The following is a 19,867-nucleotide window of genomic DNA, read 5'->3' on the forward strand; positions in this document are numbered from 1 at the left end:
TTACAATTTAATTGTGAGCAAAACCAGGGTGTCTAACAAGGATTGAGAAAAACTTTCCTGACTTTTCCCTGACATTTTTTGATTTTTCCCTGACTTTTTAATAACCTTATTTCTGCTTTCTTTGGACAAAAATTAAGCTAATTACGAAAATGATAGTGACAATACCTAAAAATTTTATTTTTATGGTGAAAACCATAAAAAAAAGTTCTAAAATTTTGGTTTTTATTTTGTTTATTGAGTAAAAATATCACTGTAAACTTGATGGTATCATTTTGGAATGCAACGTTTTGATTCGATATAAGGTACCAAATTGATCCAAATATTTGAATCATTTTCAAGAAATGATCCAGAATATGGGATCATTTTTGATACCTGAATTGGTACCAAAGTATAACTGTCATGGCTGGCATGCTCTTATTGACAAGTTTATTAATTAATTTATTCACTGCATTGAATATTCAGATATTAAAAATACTTTTATTATGAATTTTAAGAAAGAGAGAAGCGAAAACTTATAAATTGCGAGCAATTAAATAAGACAAAATTTATTTCGAAATAAAATGAAATACACTAACCTTTATTTATATTTATCACATAAGATTTAAGTTAAGTTCACAATCACAACACTTGAAAATTTTTAATTATTTTTATGGTTCAAATAATTATCAATAATTTATTTATTATAAATAAACAAAATTTAAGCAATGCACGCTTGATAAATATTTCTAATGCGTTGTCAATTAATGCAATTAATAATTTCCTATTACACAATATCATATTCGACATATATGACATTTGTAAACAAGCAGGGTTGGGAAACAAGAGCCCAAAATATATTCGTCTAAAGCGAATTTCAATCCTACTCGACTCTGCTTTGGACGAACATATTTTGGGCTCTTGTTTCCCAACCCTGTTTGTTTACAAATGTCATATATGTCGATTATGATATTGTGTAACAGGAAATTATTAATTGCATTAATTGACAACGCATTAGAAATATTTATCAAGCGTGCATTGCTTAAATTTTGTTCATTTATAATAAATAAATTATTGATAATTATTTGAACCATAAAAATAATTAAAAATTTTCAAGTGTTGTGATTGTGAACTTAACTTAAATCTTATGTGATAAATATAAATAAAGGTTAGTGTATTTCATTTTATTTCGAAATAAATTTTTTCTTATTTAATTGCTCGCAATTTATAAGTTTTTGCTTCTCTCTTTCTTAAAATTCATAATAAAAGTATTTTTAATATCTGAACATTCAGTGCAGTGAATAAATTAATTAATAAACTTGTCAATAAGAGCATGCCAGCCATGACAGTTATACTTTCATACCAATTCAGGTATCAAAAAATAATCCCATATTGTGGATCATTTCTGGAAAATGATCCAAATATTTGGATCAATTTGATACCTTATATCGAATCAAAACGTTGCATGAGTTATTGATCTTAATTCTTGTATCAATTTGATACACACAAGAAAACTGTGTATGTAGAATTTTCAAAAAGTGCATAAGATATAAAAAATATATTTCAATTCAAAATTACAAAAATTTTAAAACATTCTGAAAATATTGAAAAAAATCGTTTTCCCACGAAAACAAGATTTTAACGTTTAAACTACAAAAAATATAGTAAATTTTAGAAAAGTTCAGTTAAAAACACACATTAAAAAATTTTTGTTTAAACTAATCCATTTAAAAGAAATTTATGAGCATTGAAAAATAAAAAATAATTAAAATTCTTAAATTTTAAAAAATTTATATCTCGTAAAAGGCTTGATGAAAAAATTTGAAATACTCTCCAGGTGTAAAATTTCAGTCCCGGCTTATTCCCGGTTCTCCCATTTGGGTGGACACCCTGATATTGACTTTTATAATTTCTTAATAAAAAAAAAGAAAAAGGGATTATGAATTTCTTTTTTCGAACAAAAAATCCCTGGTATAAATTTTTTTCTCAGCGAAAATTGGAAAAATTTAATGAATTTTATGACAAGAGGAGGACAAAAAAAATATATATAGAATAAAGTGGGAAGTTGAGAAGAATGTGTATAGTATTGTAACTGGATGTTTACAAAGTCAGATTTCCATTTCTGGTATTTTCGCAAGAGGGTACTCTATGAGAGTGGATAAAGGGCGAATCAGAATCGTAACAGTGAGATGCAACATGAAAGATGAACCATAAGTCAGGATTTATGACGCGAATCCGAAGTCAGTTATTACACGCACGCTTTTATAGATGTAGAGAGAGAATGAGAGAGAGAGAGAAAGAGGGGGATCGAAAGCGTTATACAGACGAAGCAATTTTTCTCTCTGTTTCCTTCTCTCTTATATTTTTTTTTCTTTTTCCACGCATGCTTTTCCACTGACAAAAGAAAGACGAAGAGAGAGCGATGGCTTCCGCTAAACCGCTTCCAAAGAATGTGCGGCTGAGTGGTGTAAGTGAGAATCGCTGAAAACAGAAAGTGGATGTTACTTTTTTCCGGTACTCCAACGGAACCAGCCATTTTGCCGATTTTATAGCACTTACGACAACCGATTTATTACCGCTTCACCAATTCCATTTTATTCTCCCTTCTCATTCTCCACTACTTTCAATTAAAATATTTTTATCAAATAGCAAAAATGTATAATAACTTTCTTTTTTTATAAAACAATATTCCCTTTTGAAAGTATTAATATATATTTCAAATGAATTACAACTATGGCAAGGAATGTGTTACTAAATCGTGACATTTTAAGCTATATAGAAAATAATAATAATAATAATTATAATTTATTTAAAAATTCTTAAAAATTGTTTTGATTTAGAACCGTTGAAAGATACATATATGGTTTTTAATAAAATCAACTAAACTTCTGTTAAAAACAAGTGAACACAGTGTTGCCAACGTATGTCAGAATTCTATAAATGTCCCTATATAATATATAGTAACTTAAGGAAATTCAATAATACCAACATTAATCTGAAAGTGGCCACACAACCAGTCGAGTGGCCACAAACGGTACTTCTACCCTTTTATGTTCTAATTTTTTAATGTTGTCTATTTATTTTTTATTATTCTAAAGATTTTGTTTAGAGAATCTAAAAAAATAGAAAAAAAATTTAATTAAATTAATTTGTCTTAAACTTAGAAATTATGTTAGTTTTTTTTAACTTTGAAATCTATTTTTTTTCCACTTTTTTTTTAATGCTGATTAATAAATTAATTACAATTTAGTTAAATGGTCATTTCGAATTGTATACACGTGTGGAATGAATGCCTCTTCAATTAATTACTATATCATTCAATGTACTTAATTAATAATATTCTAATTAAGGAAAATAAAATCACCATATTTCCATTTTTTTTTATCAATCACTATATATTTTTTTAAATAAAAGATATATCACCGTCCGACAAAATTCAACTTTTTTTTTGACCCACAAAAAAATCCAACATTTTTGGAAACTAGGACCCAAAAAAAAATACCCGTATCTGGCCGTTTTGCTAGATCAAGTCGTTTGTGGTTTTAGGGGTGAAAACAACCCCTAAATGAAAAGTGACAAGATATCTTTTAAAAATTATTAATATTTTATAAAACTTAGTATCTGGAGGGTTTTCGGGGTCGCTGATTATTAATCTGATGTCATATTTTCAAAATTCAAAATGGCGGTAAAAATTTTAAAAAGTTATTAAATTTTTTGTAAACCTTGATATCTAGGGGTTTTTTTTTGGGGTCGCTGATGACGAATCTGATGTTAAATTTTCAAAATTCAAAATGGCGGATATAAAATAAAAAATTAATAACTTTTTAAAAATTTAATCGCCATATTGGATCCGTAATTTTGAATTTTGAAAATCTGACATCAGATTAATAATCAGTGACCCCGAAAACCCCCAGATACCAAGTTTTATAAAATATGTTGTTTTTACCCCTAAAAACAAGAAACGACCTGATCTAGCAAAATGGCCAGATACGGGTATTTTTTTGGGTCCTAGTTTCCGAAAATGTTAAATTTTTTTGTGGGTCAAAAATTGTGTCGGACGGTGTATTAAATAAAAAAATGTAAATAAAAAAAATATAAAAAAATATGACATTATTAAATATAGAAATTGGGAGTTGTATTGCTTGAGCAAAATATATAAAAACAGAAATATTTCCCCTATGAGGTGTGGAATCTCTTTGGCAATATTTTTAAAATTTGTCTTTTAAAATAATTCGTTGTCTATTTTTGTTTTTTTTGTTTTTTTTTTTTTGACGAAGTTAAATTATGATAATTATATACAAACCAAAATAGTTTAACATTTAATATTAAAAGACTCTTGATATATAATTTTAATCAATTTTCATTTTTCAATAGGTATACTTTTTTGTTCTTTAGAAGTAATTGAAATTCCATTCGTAAAATAAGAGTACGAAATGGCGATTTCATTTTAAAACCTAAAAGTAATATAAACTTGGAGAAATTGTTGACGAGTTCCTCACGCTATATTACTTTCAAAGAATTGCACGAATTCTAGCGAAGACATCAAATCTCGTTTAAAAGCGCCGTTACGAAATGGAATGTTCAACATTATATAAACTTTATGTTTTTAGATATGGAAACAAAATATTTGCATAGATTTATATTGGGAAAAATTGATGTCAAATTTTATAAAATATATATTAGCTATATAGTTTCTTTTACGTGTAGAGAAATTTCCTATAAACGCCGCACAGACTTTTTATTGTGGAATTGTTTATAAAGTCAATTTTTTGTTAATTTTTCAACTTTGTTTTTTTAAGCGTTCTATTTTATATTGTATATTAATTTAATGATATTATCATGACCCACTAAAAATTATTATTAATCTTAATGTAATTTGATTAAATCATTTAAAATGTTTTAATATAAAATTATTTTTTATAAAATCATACAAAAAAATTTTAAGCGTTAAAATTATCATTTTCCTTTCTTTTATTAAAATTAATTTTATAACAATTATTTTAAAATTAATTTTCATTATGAATAATTTTGCTAACTGTTAAGATAGTTAAAATAAAGATCAACTTTGAAATCAATTAACTAATCAAATATGACGAGAATTTTTTAAATTTAAATTTATAAATAATATAATAATAGTAGAAATAATAATAAAACATTATAATTACTTTGTTAAGACTTTTAAAATTATTTGTATAATCTTAAAATAATTGATAATAATTAATTTTGATTAACAACCATTATAACTAAACATAAAAACAATAAACTTAATACTTAAAATTATTTTATTGATTTTTTAAATATTTTTTATATTAAAGCATTTTAAATAAGAGCGCCTTTTTCTACCAATGAGAGAGTTATAGTAGCGCAAGCGCAGTTTGCGAACTTAAAGTATGATTTAGAAATGGACCGAGATATATTTATGCCCTTTTCTATCTCATGCATCTTTTGTGAAGCTATTGTGTATTGGCCCTTACGAAAATCTCTCGCGCGCAGGGACTTTCCCGTCTCATACTCAATGGCGCGAAATTAATTTAAATTCAAATTCATATTTTCAACGATATTAATAAATCTTTATCAAACTTAATTCATAAATAACACTAAATTAATAAAATATAATAAACAAAAAAAAAATTAATATTTCTTTGAACGTGTCAATATCGTCGCACGTCATAACTTTTTAGTTTTTAAAAATTGCCGATAAAAGTGCGAATACATGTTTTTTTTATTCACAGTGCTATCACTTGTTAAAAGTTTATGGCAAACAGTCCACACGAACTCCATTATTCGAGTTTGGTTTATCACTAACGGAAGTGCTAACGATTCTCGACGTAAACGATCTGAACGTTTTTCGTGCCTTTTTCAAAAGACTCGTTATTGGCTATTGTTAGTGATGAAAAACGATGAAAGAACTGCGAGTATTTTAATCGAGATTAATTATAAGCGAAGGTAATGAAGTCGGGAGAGAGGTGGGTAGTTGTGTTTAACGTGTTTGAGAGTTCGAAGGTAATTAGCGGCAAGTCTTGGTTTATTTCTTGCCAGGCAAGAATAATCTCCGCTTCAGAAAATTTTTCCTATTTATCTTTAAAAAAGAGAAAAAAAATCAACACCACCATTAAGAGCTAGATAATGTATTTCGTTTTTTTTAAAGAGAAAGTGGAATAAGGAAATAAGAGATTTTTTTTTACTCAACAAATATTTCTCTTTGTAATTCATTAAGTTAATGAGAAGGATTATTTATATTAAAAGAGTTCTTTAATCTTGAAAAAAATTTAAATAATTGTCTCTGTTGAAAAGAGAAAGTAATTTTGATATAAGTGAAAAAAAAATTTATATTTTTTAATCTTTACTCGATGTAAATGAAATTGTTTTAACATCGAATGTGATTGTTAATATTGCGGCGAAGTTCACAACGTTTATGATCAACGATTTAGAAGAAAATGTTTTTTTTTCCAATACAAATTATTATTATAATTTTGTGTCTGAAAAAATTTTTCCAACGTTTCTCGATCAATAAATTTTTTAAATAAAAATTTGTAAGCGAAAAATTTGATTATTTTCTGCGTAAAAATATTTTTTATTTTTAATCGATGATCATAAACGTTGTAATGGATTAATTTAAGATTTTTTGGAGAAAAAAAATTATTGGATAGTAATTGTTATCTCACGAATAGATATAACTCTGTTCGTATTAAAAACGTATATTCCAGAGCATTTCCGGCAACTTCTGGTGTACCTCAGGGCTGGCATCTGGGTCCTTTACTTTTTTTTGTTATCTGTTAATGATGTTAAAGATTTTATAAAATTCTCTCTTATTCTTCTCTTTGCTGACGATTTAAAACTTTATAAAACAATACGTTCTGAAGATGATTCCTATCTTCTTCAGAGTGATTTAAATGGACTCACTGAATGTTGCAGAATTAATCACTTGGATCTTAATGTCAATAAATTTTATATCATTTCTTTTAGTAAATCTAAAACTATTCAAAGATACTTATACTTTGTTGGCAACAAGGAGCTTAATAGGGTAAACCAGGTGCGGGATCTTGGGATCACATTTGATGAATCTTTATCTTTTAGTTATCACATTACTAATATCGTTAACTGTGCTCTCAGGTCACACGGATTTGTTATTAGAAATGTTTTAGCATTTCATAACCCACAAACTCTAAAATCTCTTTATTTGTCATTTGTTAGATCACAAATTGAACATTGTTCTGTATCATGGAGACCATATTATGCTGATTATCTTGTTAGAATCGAACGATTTCAAAATCGTTTCCTTCGGTTCTTTGCTAGACAAACTAATGTTCGTTTTGGCAGATTTTCACATGAATATGACAACTTACGTTTATTGTCGAACATACCCAGACTTACATCTAGATTTGACTATTTTGATTTACTTTTCTTTTTTAAAATTTTAACGGGATACATTGATTGCCCACCCCTACTATCACTCATTAAATTTTCTATTCCAAAACGCCATTCTAGACATTATGTATTGTTTCAAATACCATACCATCGTACAAATTACGGAATTAATTCTGTCATTAACAAAATTATCTATAAAGACGAATACGATTGCTAATGACATTGATTTTTTTAATATCAAGTTAGACGCATTTTATACAGCACTGCGTAATCTATTATTTAATAATTAGTTTCTTTCTTTTCTAAATAGCAGCGTTATACATATATCTTCCTATATTACAAAAAGATATCGCCGCCGCCGCTGTTTCAAGAATTCTTGACCTTCAGGTTAGGTTAGGTTAGGTCAGGTAAGGTTAGGTTAGTTTAGATCAGGTTAGATTATACCTTCAAAATAAGGTCAAATATCGCGGGTCAAGAGGCGAACATAACCTCAAAATTAGATAAAATATGAAGCTCCCCCCTCCCCCTCCCCTACAAGACCTACGACCCATAGAGGTCATAGGTCAAGAGGCAAACATAACCTCAAATTATGATGCTCCCCCACCCCCCTCTCCCGCAAGTCAGTGGCCATAGGTCAAGAGGCAAACATAACCTCAAAATATGATGTTCGGGAGGTCGAGAGTCGAACATAACCTCAAAATCAGGCCAAATATCACAGGTGAAGAGGCGAACATAACTTCAAAAATTAGGTCACAGGTCAAGAGGCAAACATAACCTCAAAATAAGGTTAAAATGAGGTCAAATATGTCAGGTTAAGAGGCGAACATAACCTAAATTAAGTCAACCTAAATTAAGTCATTTAATAAATTAAACAACATAACATAAATTAAGTCAAATATCATAATTCATGATATGAACATAACACAATGTAATGTACAATTAATTAAATAAATGAAAGGTAGGGGGGCGGAACCCCCTTAGTATTATACAATTTGTACTCAAAGGGTACTTTAATTTTGAAGTCCCGTAAATAAATAAATAAATAAAAGAAAGTGAATAATGATGTCAATTAATAAGGGAAAGACGTTTAGCACTTATAAATTTCTCTAACATGTTATCATTGACAACGTAGCTAAATACTAATACAAGGATATTATTTATCGATACTCGTTCCTCTCCGTGTTCTCGTTCGCTGAAAACGAACGACGAGAAATATATATATATATATAATGTTTGAATATCGTTCTGGATATAAGGTATTATCACTCGCTTCTGGAAATTTCAGTCCATTGTAAATTATTCCCACAACTTTATGTGTATATATACATATCACGAGTGCCAGTTCTTTTAATCCGGAATTGAGTTATAATATATTTCTCGTTTTCTTTTCCAACCCAGTTTTTCCAAACATCAATATAAAATTTAAATAAAATATTACATTAATTTTCACAATAATTTATTTTTCAATAAAAGAAAATCAAATTTTCACTCATTTTAAATACTATAAATTAATTTCAATGTAATTTTCAAAAAAAAAAAAGTTGAAATTTTTCCCACGTCTTTAATTTCAAATGTAAATTATTACTAGTAGGTATAATAAAAATTAGAATAAAAAAATTTGTCTATCTTTTTGAAAATTAAGAAGTTGTGTTAGGACGTCTTTGAAAATTGGTGAAAGAAGAGTTAATTTTACCCCAGAGCGTATATAATCCTTGTAGAAATGTCTCGTTCAAGATGATTGCCTTCATTCACTTCTTATCGGAAGTCGCCTGAGTGGCGATTGCTATTGTCTTCAAGTTACGTTCTTTTCAAGGGGATATACTCACCTCTTTCAAAGAGACATTCACAACCAGTATTGAAAATTTTTACCTTGTGCTTTTGAGAATTTCTCGTTTTCAAGATAAAAGTTAAGTCAAAGATTAAAGATTCTTCAAAGAACGACGACGATGACGACTTGTGTAACACGCCAAAACATGAATGGTTAAAATGGTCGGAATTCCGGTTTTTTTTATATGCGGAAAAAATAAGGATATTAGAATGGTTCAAGAAAAAAAAATTGGAATTCTTCTACTCTCATTGTCTATTTAATACAATGAAAATAAAACAAATTAAAAATGAAAAATTTGATAAAGAAGCAATTGGATGTTATTTTTTTTAAACATTTCTTAAGAGATTTGATTCTTCTAGCATTTCGTGATGCGAAATTAAAAATTATTGAATTTTTATTTAGCAGAATTTTATAAAGTAGATTTTCTAATGAGCCAAATTTTCATATCGAAGAATTCTATTTAAATTGAAATTAGTTATTACGAAAACAAAACTTTACGTAAAACATCAAGTTAGTCGAAAAAAGAATGGAAAAAATGTTGATAATTCTTTTTTATAGAATTCAAAAACATTTTGCTAATTTAAAAAACATAACCTAAAAATTTATTTTAACTTACATTTCCTGGTTTGCGATGAAATGAATTTGCATTTATCAGAATCGTGTAGGCGTAAATTAATAAAAGTGAAATTACATAATTGACACTCAGGAAAAAAAATTTTAAACTCTTACAACACGATAGCTTCCCTAGTAGAAATTTGTCATGGAAGCACTAGAAATACTCTAGTAACTGGCCAGTTTTTTTCGTGGACGCTGATTCTAGACAAACTAGACAATAGAAAAATGTCTTAGAAAACATTCAAGTTGAACTTGAAATTGGCTAGATTCAACTTTTGTCCAGTTGCTTGAATGGCACTGTCTAGTATCTCTAGAAATTATACTTTCGTCTTCTTTATTCGTGGCAGCAGCGCTGCAGTACATGTCTAATAACTAGACAAAAAAGTGCTAGAAATCTGTGTTCATGTAACTATTATATTATTTCATTATTTTCTTAAATAATAAAATTCTAATTAATTCAGGTAAATATAAATTAACATAATTGATTATTTTAATATAATAAATAAATAAAATCTATATTCACATGTTTTATGATATTTAGTATATTTTTCTTTTTTATAAATTAAATTATTCTATTATCTATTATTAGCATTTTATTTATTGTTCCATTTATATATCATATATTTTTTTATTAAGAAAGTTTATTCTGAATTGATTGATATTGAAAAAAATGTGTAATTTAGAAAACCTAACATATAAATTCTATCCTTTGATATTAAAAAACAATAAAAATTACTGTTTTCGTTGAGTTTTTCACTTAGAAAACAATAAATAATAATTTTAATAGTAATTATTTTTAAAAAATGTCAAAATGCAATAATAAAAATATGCCTTGTTACATAGATAGGTTATATTTTATTTCTCTTTTTATTTTTTTAAATTAAAATGTTTTTATGCCTTAAATTTTTAAAATCATTTTAAATAAAATATATAATTTTAATAATAGGTGGATTAATAGCGAAATTAAAAAATTTTTTAAATTATAAAATTTTAAAATTAAGTTGTAAAAAATTAAAAATTAAATTTTTAGAAAATTTAAAATATCTGTTGTTTAATACAATAATGGTTTAATGAAATTTGTGCTGATTAAAATTGTTATTTCAAGTGTAAATTTATTTTTCAGTAAATTATAAAAAATTAAAATTCTAAAATATGTATTTTGGCAGATAATAGTAAAAATATTTATATAAAGCATGCAATTTCTAGCTACAGCACTGAACTAAAATATATCTGCTGTATTTTTCGTTTGATGGATATCGTTAGTATAGCAGATTGCGCAGCGTGCGTACCTCGCGCCCAGCGGACCCGTGTTCGCTCCCCGTTACCCCCGAGATTTTTCGTTGAAATTGCGTTCTCTTGGTGTTTAAAAGTTGATAATAATAGTTGTATAATAAATTACTAATACAAAAATATTTGTTTCAGTCGTCATTACAGTGCAATCAAAAAGTGGTTGTTTCAGTGTACCAGAAAATATTTGTGATCCTTTTACACAAGTAAAATTTTTTTTTAAAATTAAAAATTAAACAGTATTGACAAATATTATGCTTTTAACAATTTACTATACATTATATTTTCTTGAAATAATTTAGATTATAATTTAAAAAAATTAATGTAATTATATAATTTATTATTGTATAATTAGTTTCTTGCATTAAATCTTAATATTAGACAAATTTTGAGAATATTTAAAAGAAATAATTTGTCTAGTTTTTCTAACGGATCGTTGATCAGAATTTATCAAGTTGGGCTAGACAATAACTAGACGAAAAAAGCGTGACATTCCATTCGAGTAATTAGCCAGTTGCAGTGTTAAGTTACTAGACAGCTTCTAGCGCAACTGTCCAGTGCCACGATAATTACTGGGACAAATTTCTACTATAGGGTTACGGTATATAAGATCAATGGATAAAGTTTAAAAATTTATTTGAAAAACAAAATAAAATATTTTTGTCACGTATTGAAACTTTGAAGAGTGGAATCAATGAAATATGAAATAAAACGTAACCCCTTTTTAAAACTTTTGTTAGCCTATGATAAAGGCTCTAAAAAAAAGCTTTTGTTCGGGATATGCATGAATAGATTTTTATATAAATAACAAAAAAAATATTGTGAATAATAACAAAATGATTTGAAAGAGGGATACTTTTATTTTATTTTTTTGACAGTTTATATTTTGATATATACAAGATCAATTAAAAAATATATTTTAAGTTATTGAATTTCAAGATTAATTATTTGTCGTAAGTTAAAAAAAAAAGAAAAAAATTGAAAATGTCACTATATATATAATCGCTTCTTTGGATAAGATTCACATAATTTTCGTTTCCATTGTCTTGATGCGCAAAGTGAAGATCTTTTCCTCACTTTTTCTCAGGGAAGAAAAAATACAGCAAGACAAATGATGAAAGAAGAAGAAAAAAAGTATAGCGAAGAATGCAAAGTGTCGGAAAAAAGTTTCAGCGGCTCTAAGTAATACTTGAGGATTTGATTTAAATTATTATTACTGTGGATTTAAATTTTTTTTTTTCAGGTCGACAAAATTCAATTAATTACAATATATTACAAGGAAAGAACATTTAATTTAAAGAAGAGCAAAAAAATTCCATATTATTAAAATTTACGAAAATTAAATTTTTATTACTTTCTCAACTGTAGGGTAATTCTTTTAAGAAATATTAAATAAATAATTTATTATAGAACAAATTTAAATAAATGTTAAAACAATAATATCAACGTCTTCTTGGATATCGTCTTTTTCATGATAAAAATGCGTTTCATGTCTGACTAAAATATTCCACTTCGCCTTTGAGTGAAGACCGAAAGGCACTGTGAAACATGAGATGAATATTCAGTGAAAAAATTCAATTTCGCAGGAAATTATTTTTTTCTCTCTACAGTTTAGCACTTATTTTTAAAACAGTAAAGAAAGATTTGTAATTTGTCAATATACACACACTGTATATATAAATTAACAACTATTGGAGTTTAATAAGAAAAATTAAATTATTACTTTTACAGAATAATAAGTAAACATAAATTTACTTTATAAAAATAAAATTTAATTCTGATATTATTTCAAATCTATTTATTGAAAATCCTTTTCACGTTAGATAAAAATTTTTTTTTTATATTATTAGTCTTTTGTATTAGCTAGGAAAAATTGTTCGCAACAATAAAATGTAAAAGGTTAAAAATTTAAACAAAACAAAAGTAGAAAAATTGATATAAATTTTGTTTGACCACACTTTTCCTACTAAAAATTCATTCCATGTCTCGCCAAAACATTCTGCTTCTCCTTTGAAGAGAATACTAAAATGCCGAATTTTCAAAGCATATAGGGCGAATTTTCAGTGTGGTTAAGGTGAACTTTTGCCAAAAAAAAAAAAAAAAAAAAAAATGTTAAACCAAACAAAATACAATGCGTGTGGAATGTTAGAAAATATTTCAATGAATATATATATATTGTAATTTTTGGTTTTGAAAAATATTTTAATTAATTGATGCCGCTTTTAAATTAATATAAATTATTTTCCATCAAATTTAGGGACTCATGATTATGTTCTAAAAATCATTAGTTAGAATTTTCTTTTTATGGAATTTCATTTGTCATAATTATTTTTGAGCCGAATTTTTATTTATTTGAATTAGTATTTTGCAGAATTTTCATCAAAACGATTTTCAATATTACAGAATTTTTATATAATCGAAAATTCACTTCACAGAATTTTTATTTGTTCGAATTTTTATTTGTCAGAATTTTAAAGATTTTTTATTGGGTAGAATTTTGTTGCATAGAATTTTCATTCAGATGAATTTTTATTTGTTCGAATTATTATTTTCATCTTCATGGAGGAAGCATTGTAATACCGAAATTTTTCGAATTTGATTTTTTGATGTATCTTCATGTTTTTTGACCTCAGGAATTTAAAAATCACATTTTTGTATAATGTCGTTCCGTGTATATATATATATATATATATATATATATATATATCATACTTCAAACTTAGCAGCGGTTTTTGATATAATTTCCATATAACCAATTTTTCATACTACAGAATTGTTACTTAATCGAAAAATTATTTATCAGAATTTTTAATTGATAGAATTTTTATTTGCCCGAAATTACAAATGTCCGAACAAACAATCGACAGAAAGATTTCGGCGCAATTTTTAAAATCAACCAATCACAATTTTATGGATAATTTTTGATTGGTTAATTTTAAAAATCGCGCCGAAATCTTTCTGTCGATTGTTTGTTTCTGCCATTTGCAATTTCGGATAAATGAAAATTCTATCAATTAAAAATTCTAATAAATGATTTTTCGGTTAAGTAACAATTCTGTAGTATGAAAAATTGGTTATATGGAAATTATATCAAATAATAATTCGAACAAATGAAAATTCATCTGAAAGAATAAAATGAAAATTCTATGCAATGAAATTCTACGCAATAAAAATTTTTTAAAATGTCTATTACATTTAATGAAAATTCGAGCAAATAAAAATTCTGACAAATAAAAATTCTTTAATATTGAAAATCGTTTTGATAAAAATTCTGCAAAATACTAATTCGAAGAAATAAAAATTCGGCTCAAAAATAATTATGACAAATGAAATTCCATAAAATGAAAATTTTAACTAATGATTTTTAGAACATAATCATGCGTCCCCAAATTTATTAAATTTATATAAATGAATTATTTATATGAATGAATTGTTTTAAAACATTTTTAAAATCTTGTGCTTTACATTTTTATTTAAATGATATGTTTACCTTTAACTTTTTTCTGCTGTTGTATTTTTTTTTCTTTTTAATTCTTACTTTTCTTCATTAGAACGTTATTACGCGGCATTTCATTTAATATACATATATTTGTAGCCATTTTTTTAAAAATAATTTTTGAAATTTTTTCATCTCTATTAAAAATGAAAGTTCCTTTTCCTTCCTGTGGAGCATGATTTACGAGCACCTCTATGCCCTATAGTAGTATGTTGTGCATAAAGAATTAAATAGCGACTTGGCAACGTTTCGTGCCAGAAGCTTACTGGTTCGTGGAAAAGTAAGAGATGGCTATTACATGTATAATTACAATAAAAAAAAAAAAAAAAATACGAAAACCATAAAAGTGGAATTTAATCTATATATATGTATATGTGACCCATCACTCGTGATGTTTAGTAAATTCAAAATGTACATCAAATGAATGCACAGAGGATGGCAAATCCAGTTTAAAATCTATTGGAATCCACTTCAATCGTATGTCAACCGTCACAAATTCGATTTATCGTTGAACAAAATGTGAGAGAAGCAAAAGCAGAGACTATGGTGTGGCGTCAGGTTTGCGAATTTCTGTCTTTGCCTGCGTTCCTGGAATTTAAAGCTTTCAATTTACAATAGCTTTGTTGGAGACTGTGCCAAGTAGGTTTTTTTTTTTTTATTTGTTTTCTCCCCTAAAATATGAGAAGTCTTGTCTTTTTTTGTTTAATTTTCTATATTGCTTTAATACATTAATAAATTGAAGAAATACAGTTTATAATATACAACAAGGTTTATATAGCTCATTTATGACTTAAGAAACTAAAATGTTAAAAATACATTTTTATAATATTTAACTAAATTTATGTGCCTGAAGTTCTGAACGTTCAAATGAATGAAAAAATATTCAATATTTAAAGAAGATATTATTGCTTATTTATTATTCTCCGTTTTATAATATTTCTCATATTTGAAATTCTATATGCTATTTCAGGGACAATGTTTTAAGATAAATAATTAGAAGATTACAAAGTGTAAAATCTGCAAACTTGTAAGATATTAATTAAGAGCTTAAAAAGTAAGAAACTAAGTTCGAAATTATTATACTTATGATTTGTTTGATAAAATTTGTTATATCTACAGATCTTATTAATTAATATTTTAATTTTTTAAATGTCAAAATAATTCTAAATTAATTTGTATTTTATTAAATGTGCAATTTAATAAAAAATTAAATTTTTTTTTTTGATTTCAGTTGCTGGATCGTCAACGAGGACATCTTTTGCCAATGAAGAAACAAAATGGATATTTTCTGAATTTCGGAGAAGCAGTAGATCGTCGAGAGCTATATCCACTGTTTTATCTCGAGGAAATTCAGTGGATCCCAGAAATAAGGGCAGCACAAAGATGGAGCATTTCGAATCAAGTACCGAGAACGATTTGACTGACAGTTTCAGTCTAGACACTCGATTGGATTTGGGATTTCCAATGGTCACTGCATCGAATGAGGATAGGGTGCCTTGGCATCAAATGGAATCAGATGGGAATAAAGGTGACAGGGACTTACTAGTCACTGATGTAAAAGTCCACGGGATTTCCCGCTTGTCTTCAACGCCGTCAAATTCTTTATCTGCAAAAGAAATAAAAAACTTTTCACTCAATCCATCCACTCTTCAAATTTCATTACAATCAAGCAAGACAAATTCCATTAATGCTTCATTAATTCCTGATTCTAAGGTTAGTTAAATAAATAATAATAATAATAATTTATTTAACTCGTTTTTTACAGAAAAAATCACATACACATTTACAATATCTCATTAACACGCTCTGACAACAACAAAACTATAAATGAAACGATCTTTTTAATTATATTAAAATTCTCCGAAGACATAATATCAAGCCAACTTTGAATACGGTCCGTTCCATTTATTATCTCAGAAAAATTAAATATACAAAGATGAGAACAAGTTGGTCATTCTAATAGCAGATGATACATAATCCAAATTACAGGACGTACAGATAGAATTTTTCTTAAAAAAATATTGTACAAAATTATCAGCAATAATTCGACATACATACTTATTCAATAATCTGATTTGAGCCATAGTTCGCCCGTGTAGAAATGTCCCTAAGCTTCCCAACGTGATAATGGATTCCGACTAGAACCGCGCTAGAAAATCTAGCCTAGAAAAGTCGTACTCGAACCTGATTAGATTCTTGTGAGAAATTCAGACTAGAAATATCTGCTGAGATCCCGTTTGAATTCTAGAAAGGCAATTCAAACTAGAAAAATCTGATTAAGCCCTTACTAAATTCTAGCCAAAAATACCTCGAATTGGACTTAGATTATTTTTCGATGTTTTCTTTATTTAAAATATGAATTTAATTATGTTCAATAAGGGACACAAATATTTTTAAAATGTTCGTTTTAGAAATAATAATAAAAAGAATAAATATTAATAATAATAAATTATAATAATAAAATTATTAAATAAATTAAATTTATTATTAAATACCACCGAGTGATAGAATCAAAATAATATTATTAATAAATTCCATTATTATATATAGTTTCACTTTTTATTTAATTTAAAAATAATATTTAAATTTAAATCGAAAATATCGAATTCGATGTATCGAAGTTTTCAATATATCGATGTTCCATCGTCGAGAATGATGACATGAATGGTGCAAGTGCACATGTCATTTTGTGTGAACCTGAATTTTATTGTTCTTTTGTTAATTAATAATGGAAAATAATGAGAGGAAAAAAAGCAATCGCGAATGCGTAGCAAACAATATCTTGAGGTGAAATCCGTACACGTTGAATTAAATAGAATGCAATATGTTCAAGAGCAAGTTATGGATATTAACAATTTAGATGACTTAAATCACTTAACTTCTTTATCAGAAGGTAAATATTAACATAATATTATCAATTTAAGAATATTTAATATTAAGCCAACAAACATGAAATATGTACTTAGAATATTAAAAGTAAAAAATATATTGATTGGTTTTCTAACCTCAAATTTTGTCTTTATGTTAATATCATTATTGCAAATTTTTAATTTTTACTATGATTATTCCAATTTCTGCAGGTAATATTATGATTTCTAACTTTTTTTTATTTATAATTCTGGTTAAAATTTGTGTTAGTACTGTTTGGAGGTTAGGAAGTTCAATTAAACTTCACGGCTATAATAAATAGCATAACGGGCGTTTTTAACTCTACAATTTCAAAAACACACACGGAAGAAAGGACGTTGGATCTTTATATAAATATGTTTTTTGGATTTATTAAATATTTATTAATTTTTATTTAATAATAATCGATTAAAGGGAGCTAATAGGGTTCTAGCGAGAACCCTTTACTTCTGGTAGGGAGATCGCAGGGATATCCCTGCTAGATCCCTACCAACATTCCTCGCTGGCGTCGATCGTGACGAAAAATGCCGGGTCCCGCCATAGAGTTTCCCTTCCGGAACCCATCTGGAAAAAGGGACGCACAGCGAGGTCCATATTGAAATCTAACTCAAATTTCTGCACGGGTCTCTTAATTGATAGAGATGATCTATTTTTCAAATAAGATATTTAAATAAATTAATATTTTTTTTTTATATATTTATTTTTATCTAAAATAAGAATATTCATAAAAATTCTATGAATTATTTATACAGCGGTATTTGCATAAAAAAAATTTTAAACTAAAGTTATATCATCTCAAGTTCATATAAGGTATAGATTTCTTAAATGTTCTTCTATTTCTTTGCCTTTTATTGAATAGCATAGTTGCTGTTTGACCTACTTAGAAATCAGAAGCTCGACGCTTTACTCTACAGACGAGTGACTATATTGCTAGGATAGTTGATGCTGTCTATATACACACTATAGTGCACACATCAAAATTAGAACCTGACACCTTAATTTAACTACTAAGATAACAGAGCAGTGATTTGAGATCTATGAAAAGCCTAAATGTTCAAAATTTATTAGTATACATTTATTAGAAGGCTTGGAATTATTTAGCGAAATGTAGCATTTTCTAATACAGCAAATTTTTAAATAATACGATTTTCATTTAACAAAATTAATCCCTAGAAAAGTTTTCATAAAAATTTTTTTCAATTTTTTTTTGCTTTCATTAATTCTTTAAATTTAAATTAAAAATATACTTTTTAATATACCAATCGATTTGTCTTGACGTAAGGAATACGATTTTATTGTATATAATCTTAAATTATTCTATTTACAAATTTTTTCGATTAAAAAAAAATTTTGGAAAAAAGACGGTAAAATTTTTTTTCTTGGGTATTTTTAAAAATTCTTTGGTCAGATTTGAGACATTAATATGATAAATGAGCCTACCAAATTTTATCTAAATCCATTAAAATCTGTTAAAGTTATCGTCTAAACAAAAAAGGGATCCACACACACACATACATACATCCGGACAATTGATCAGGATCTCATATAACATGTTTCTATATAGAGAAAAATTTGTTTCCGACACTTTGAAAAGTTTTATAAACGAAAGGACTACAAAGCTTCCTCCACGAGGAAGCAAAATATATTTTTGGTTTCAGGCTATATAGAATTTTTATTTTTGTAATGCATTGATAATGCATTGATCCAATTTATGAATATTTTTGATGTAACAAAACAAAAAATTCCTCATTGTTTGAACTTTTCTTTTTTAATGTTTGGCTTTAAATTTTTGAAAAAAAATCCGCCAATATTACTGAATGCATGTATACGTATTTTGATGGAAAAATAGTCGAGAGAATACCAAATACTATTGAGAATGATTTATTATAATATTCCAGAAAGCGTGGCTTTTACTACAAAGTACAAAAATGTAATGTGTGTGTGTATGTGTCGATTAAAGAGACATCTATGATTGATTGGCGCGAAAGAGACATAACTTTAAAAAACAGAATATGGTTTAAATTGAATATTTAACACTCCGCCTCAATTAAAAAAAACTGATTCAAGTCTTTTAATTTAAAACACACGTAGTCCCAATTCGCTTGTACATTTTGCATGTTTGGCTGCCGGAAGAGCTTTGGTCAGGACGTCTGCTGTCATATCTTCGGTAGGAAGGTACATCAGTTTGAGAGGGTATTCTTGGATTGCGTTTCGGATAAAATGGTGTCGAATGCTTATGTGTTTCGATCTTGCATGAAACACAGGGTTACTGGCGAGTTTACCGGCTGATTGATTATCGTTGAATATGGTGATTTTTGACATATCCTTGAGATTCAATTCGCCTAGTAATGTACTGATGTAAATTCCTTCTTTTGCTGCTTCGCTGAGAC

The 19,867-nt window shown here is 27.0% G+C and overlaps 1 protein-coding gene across 1 annotated transcript in view; it reads left to right on the forward strand.

Moving 5' to 3' along the window:
- The window catches only part of LOC127286283 (uncharacterized), a 266,689-nt gene that overhangs the window by 117,598 nt on the left and 129,224 nt on the right, over positions 1-19,867 (forward strand). Inside the window, exon 2 of the mRNA XM_051312661.1 lies at positions 15,802-16,283. Within this exon, the coding sequence (XP_051168618.1) occupies positions 15,802-16,283 (482 nt within the window). The remainder of the gene's footprint in view (positions 1-15,801; positions 16,284-19,867) is intronic.

This window comes from Leptopilina boulardi, unplaced genomic scaffold (assembly GCF_019393585.1).
Source record: "Leptopilina boulardi isolate dan_hultmark-lab unplaced genomic scaffold, ZJU_Lbou_2.1 LbouV2_352, whole genome shotgun sequence".
Classification (NCBI taxonomy): Eukaryota; Metazoa; Arthropoda; class Insecta; order Hymenoptera; family Figitidae; genus Leptopilina; species Leptopilina boulardi.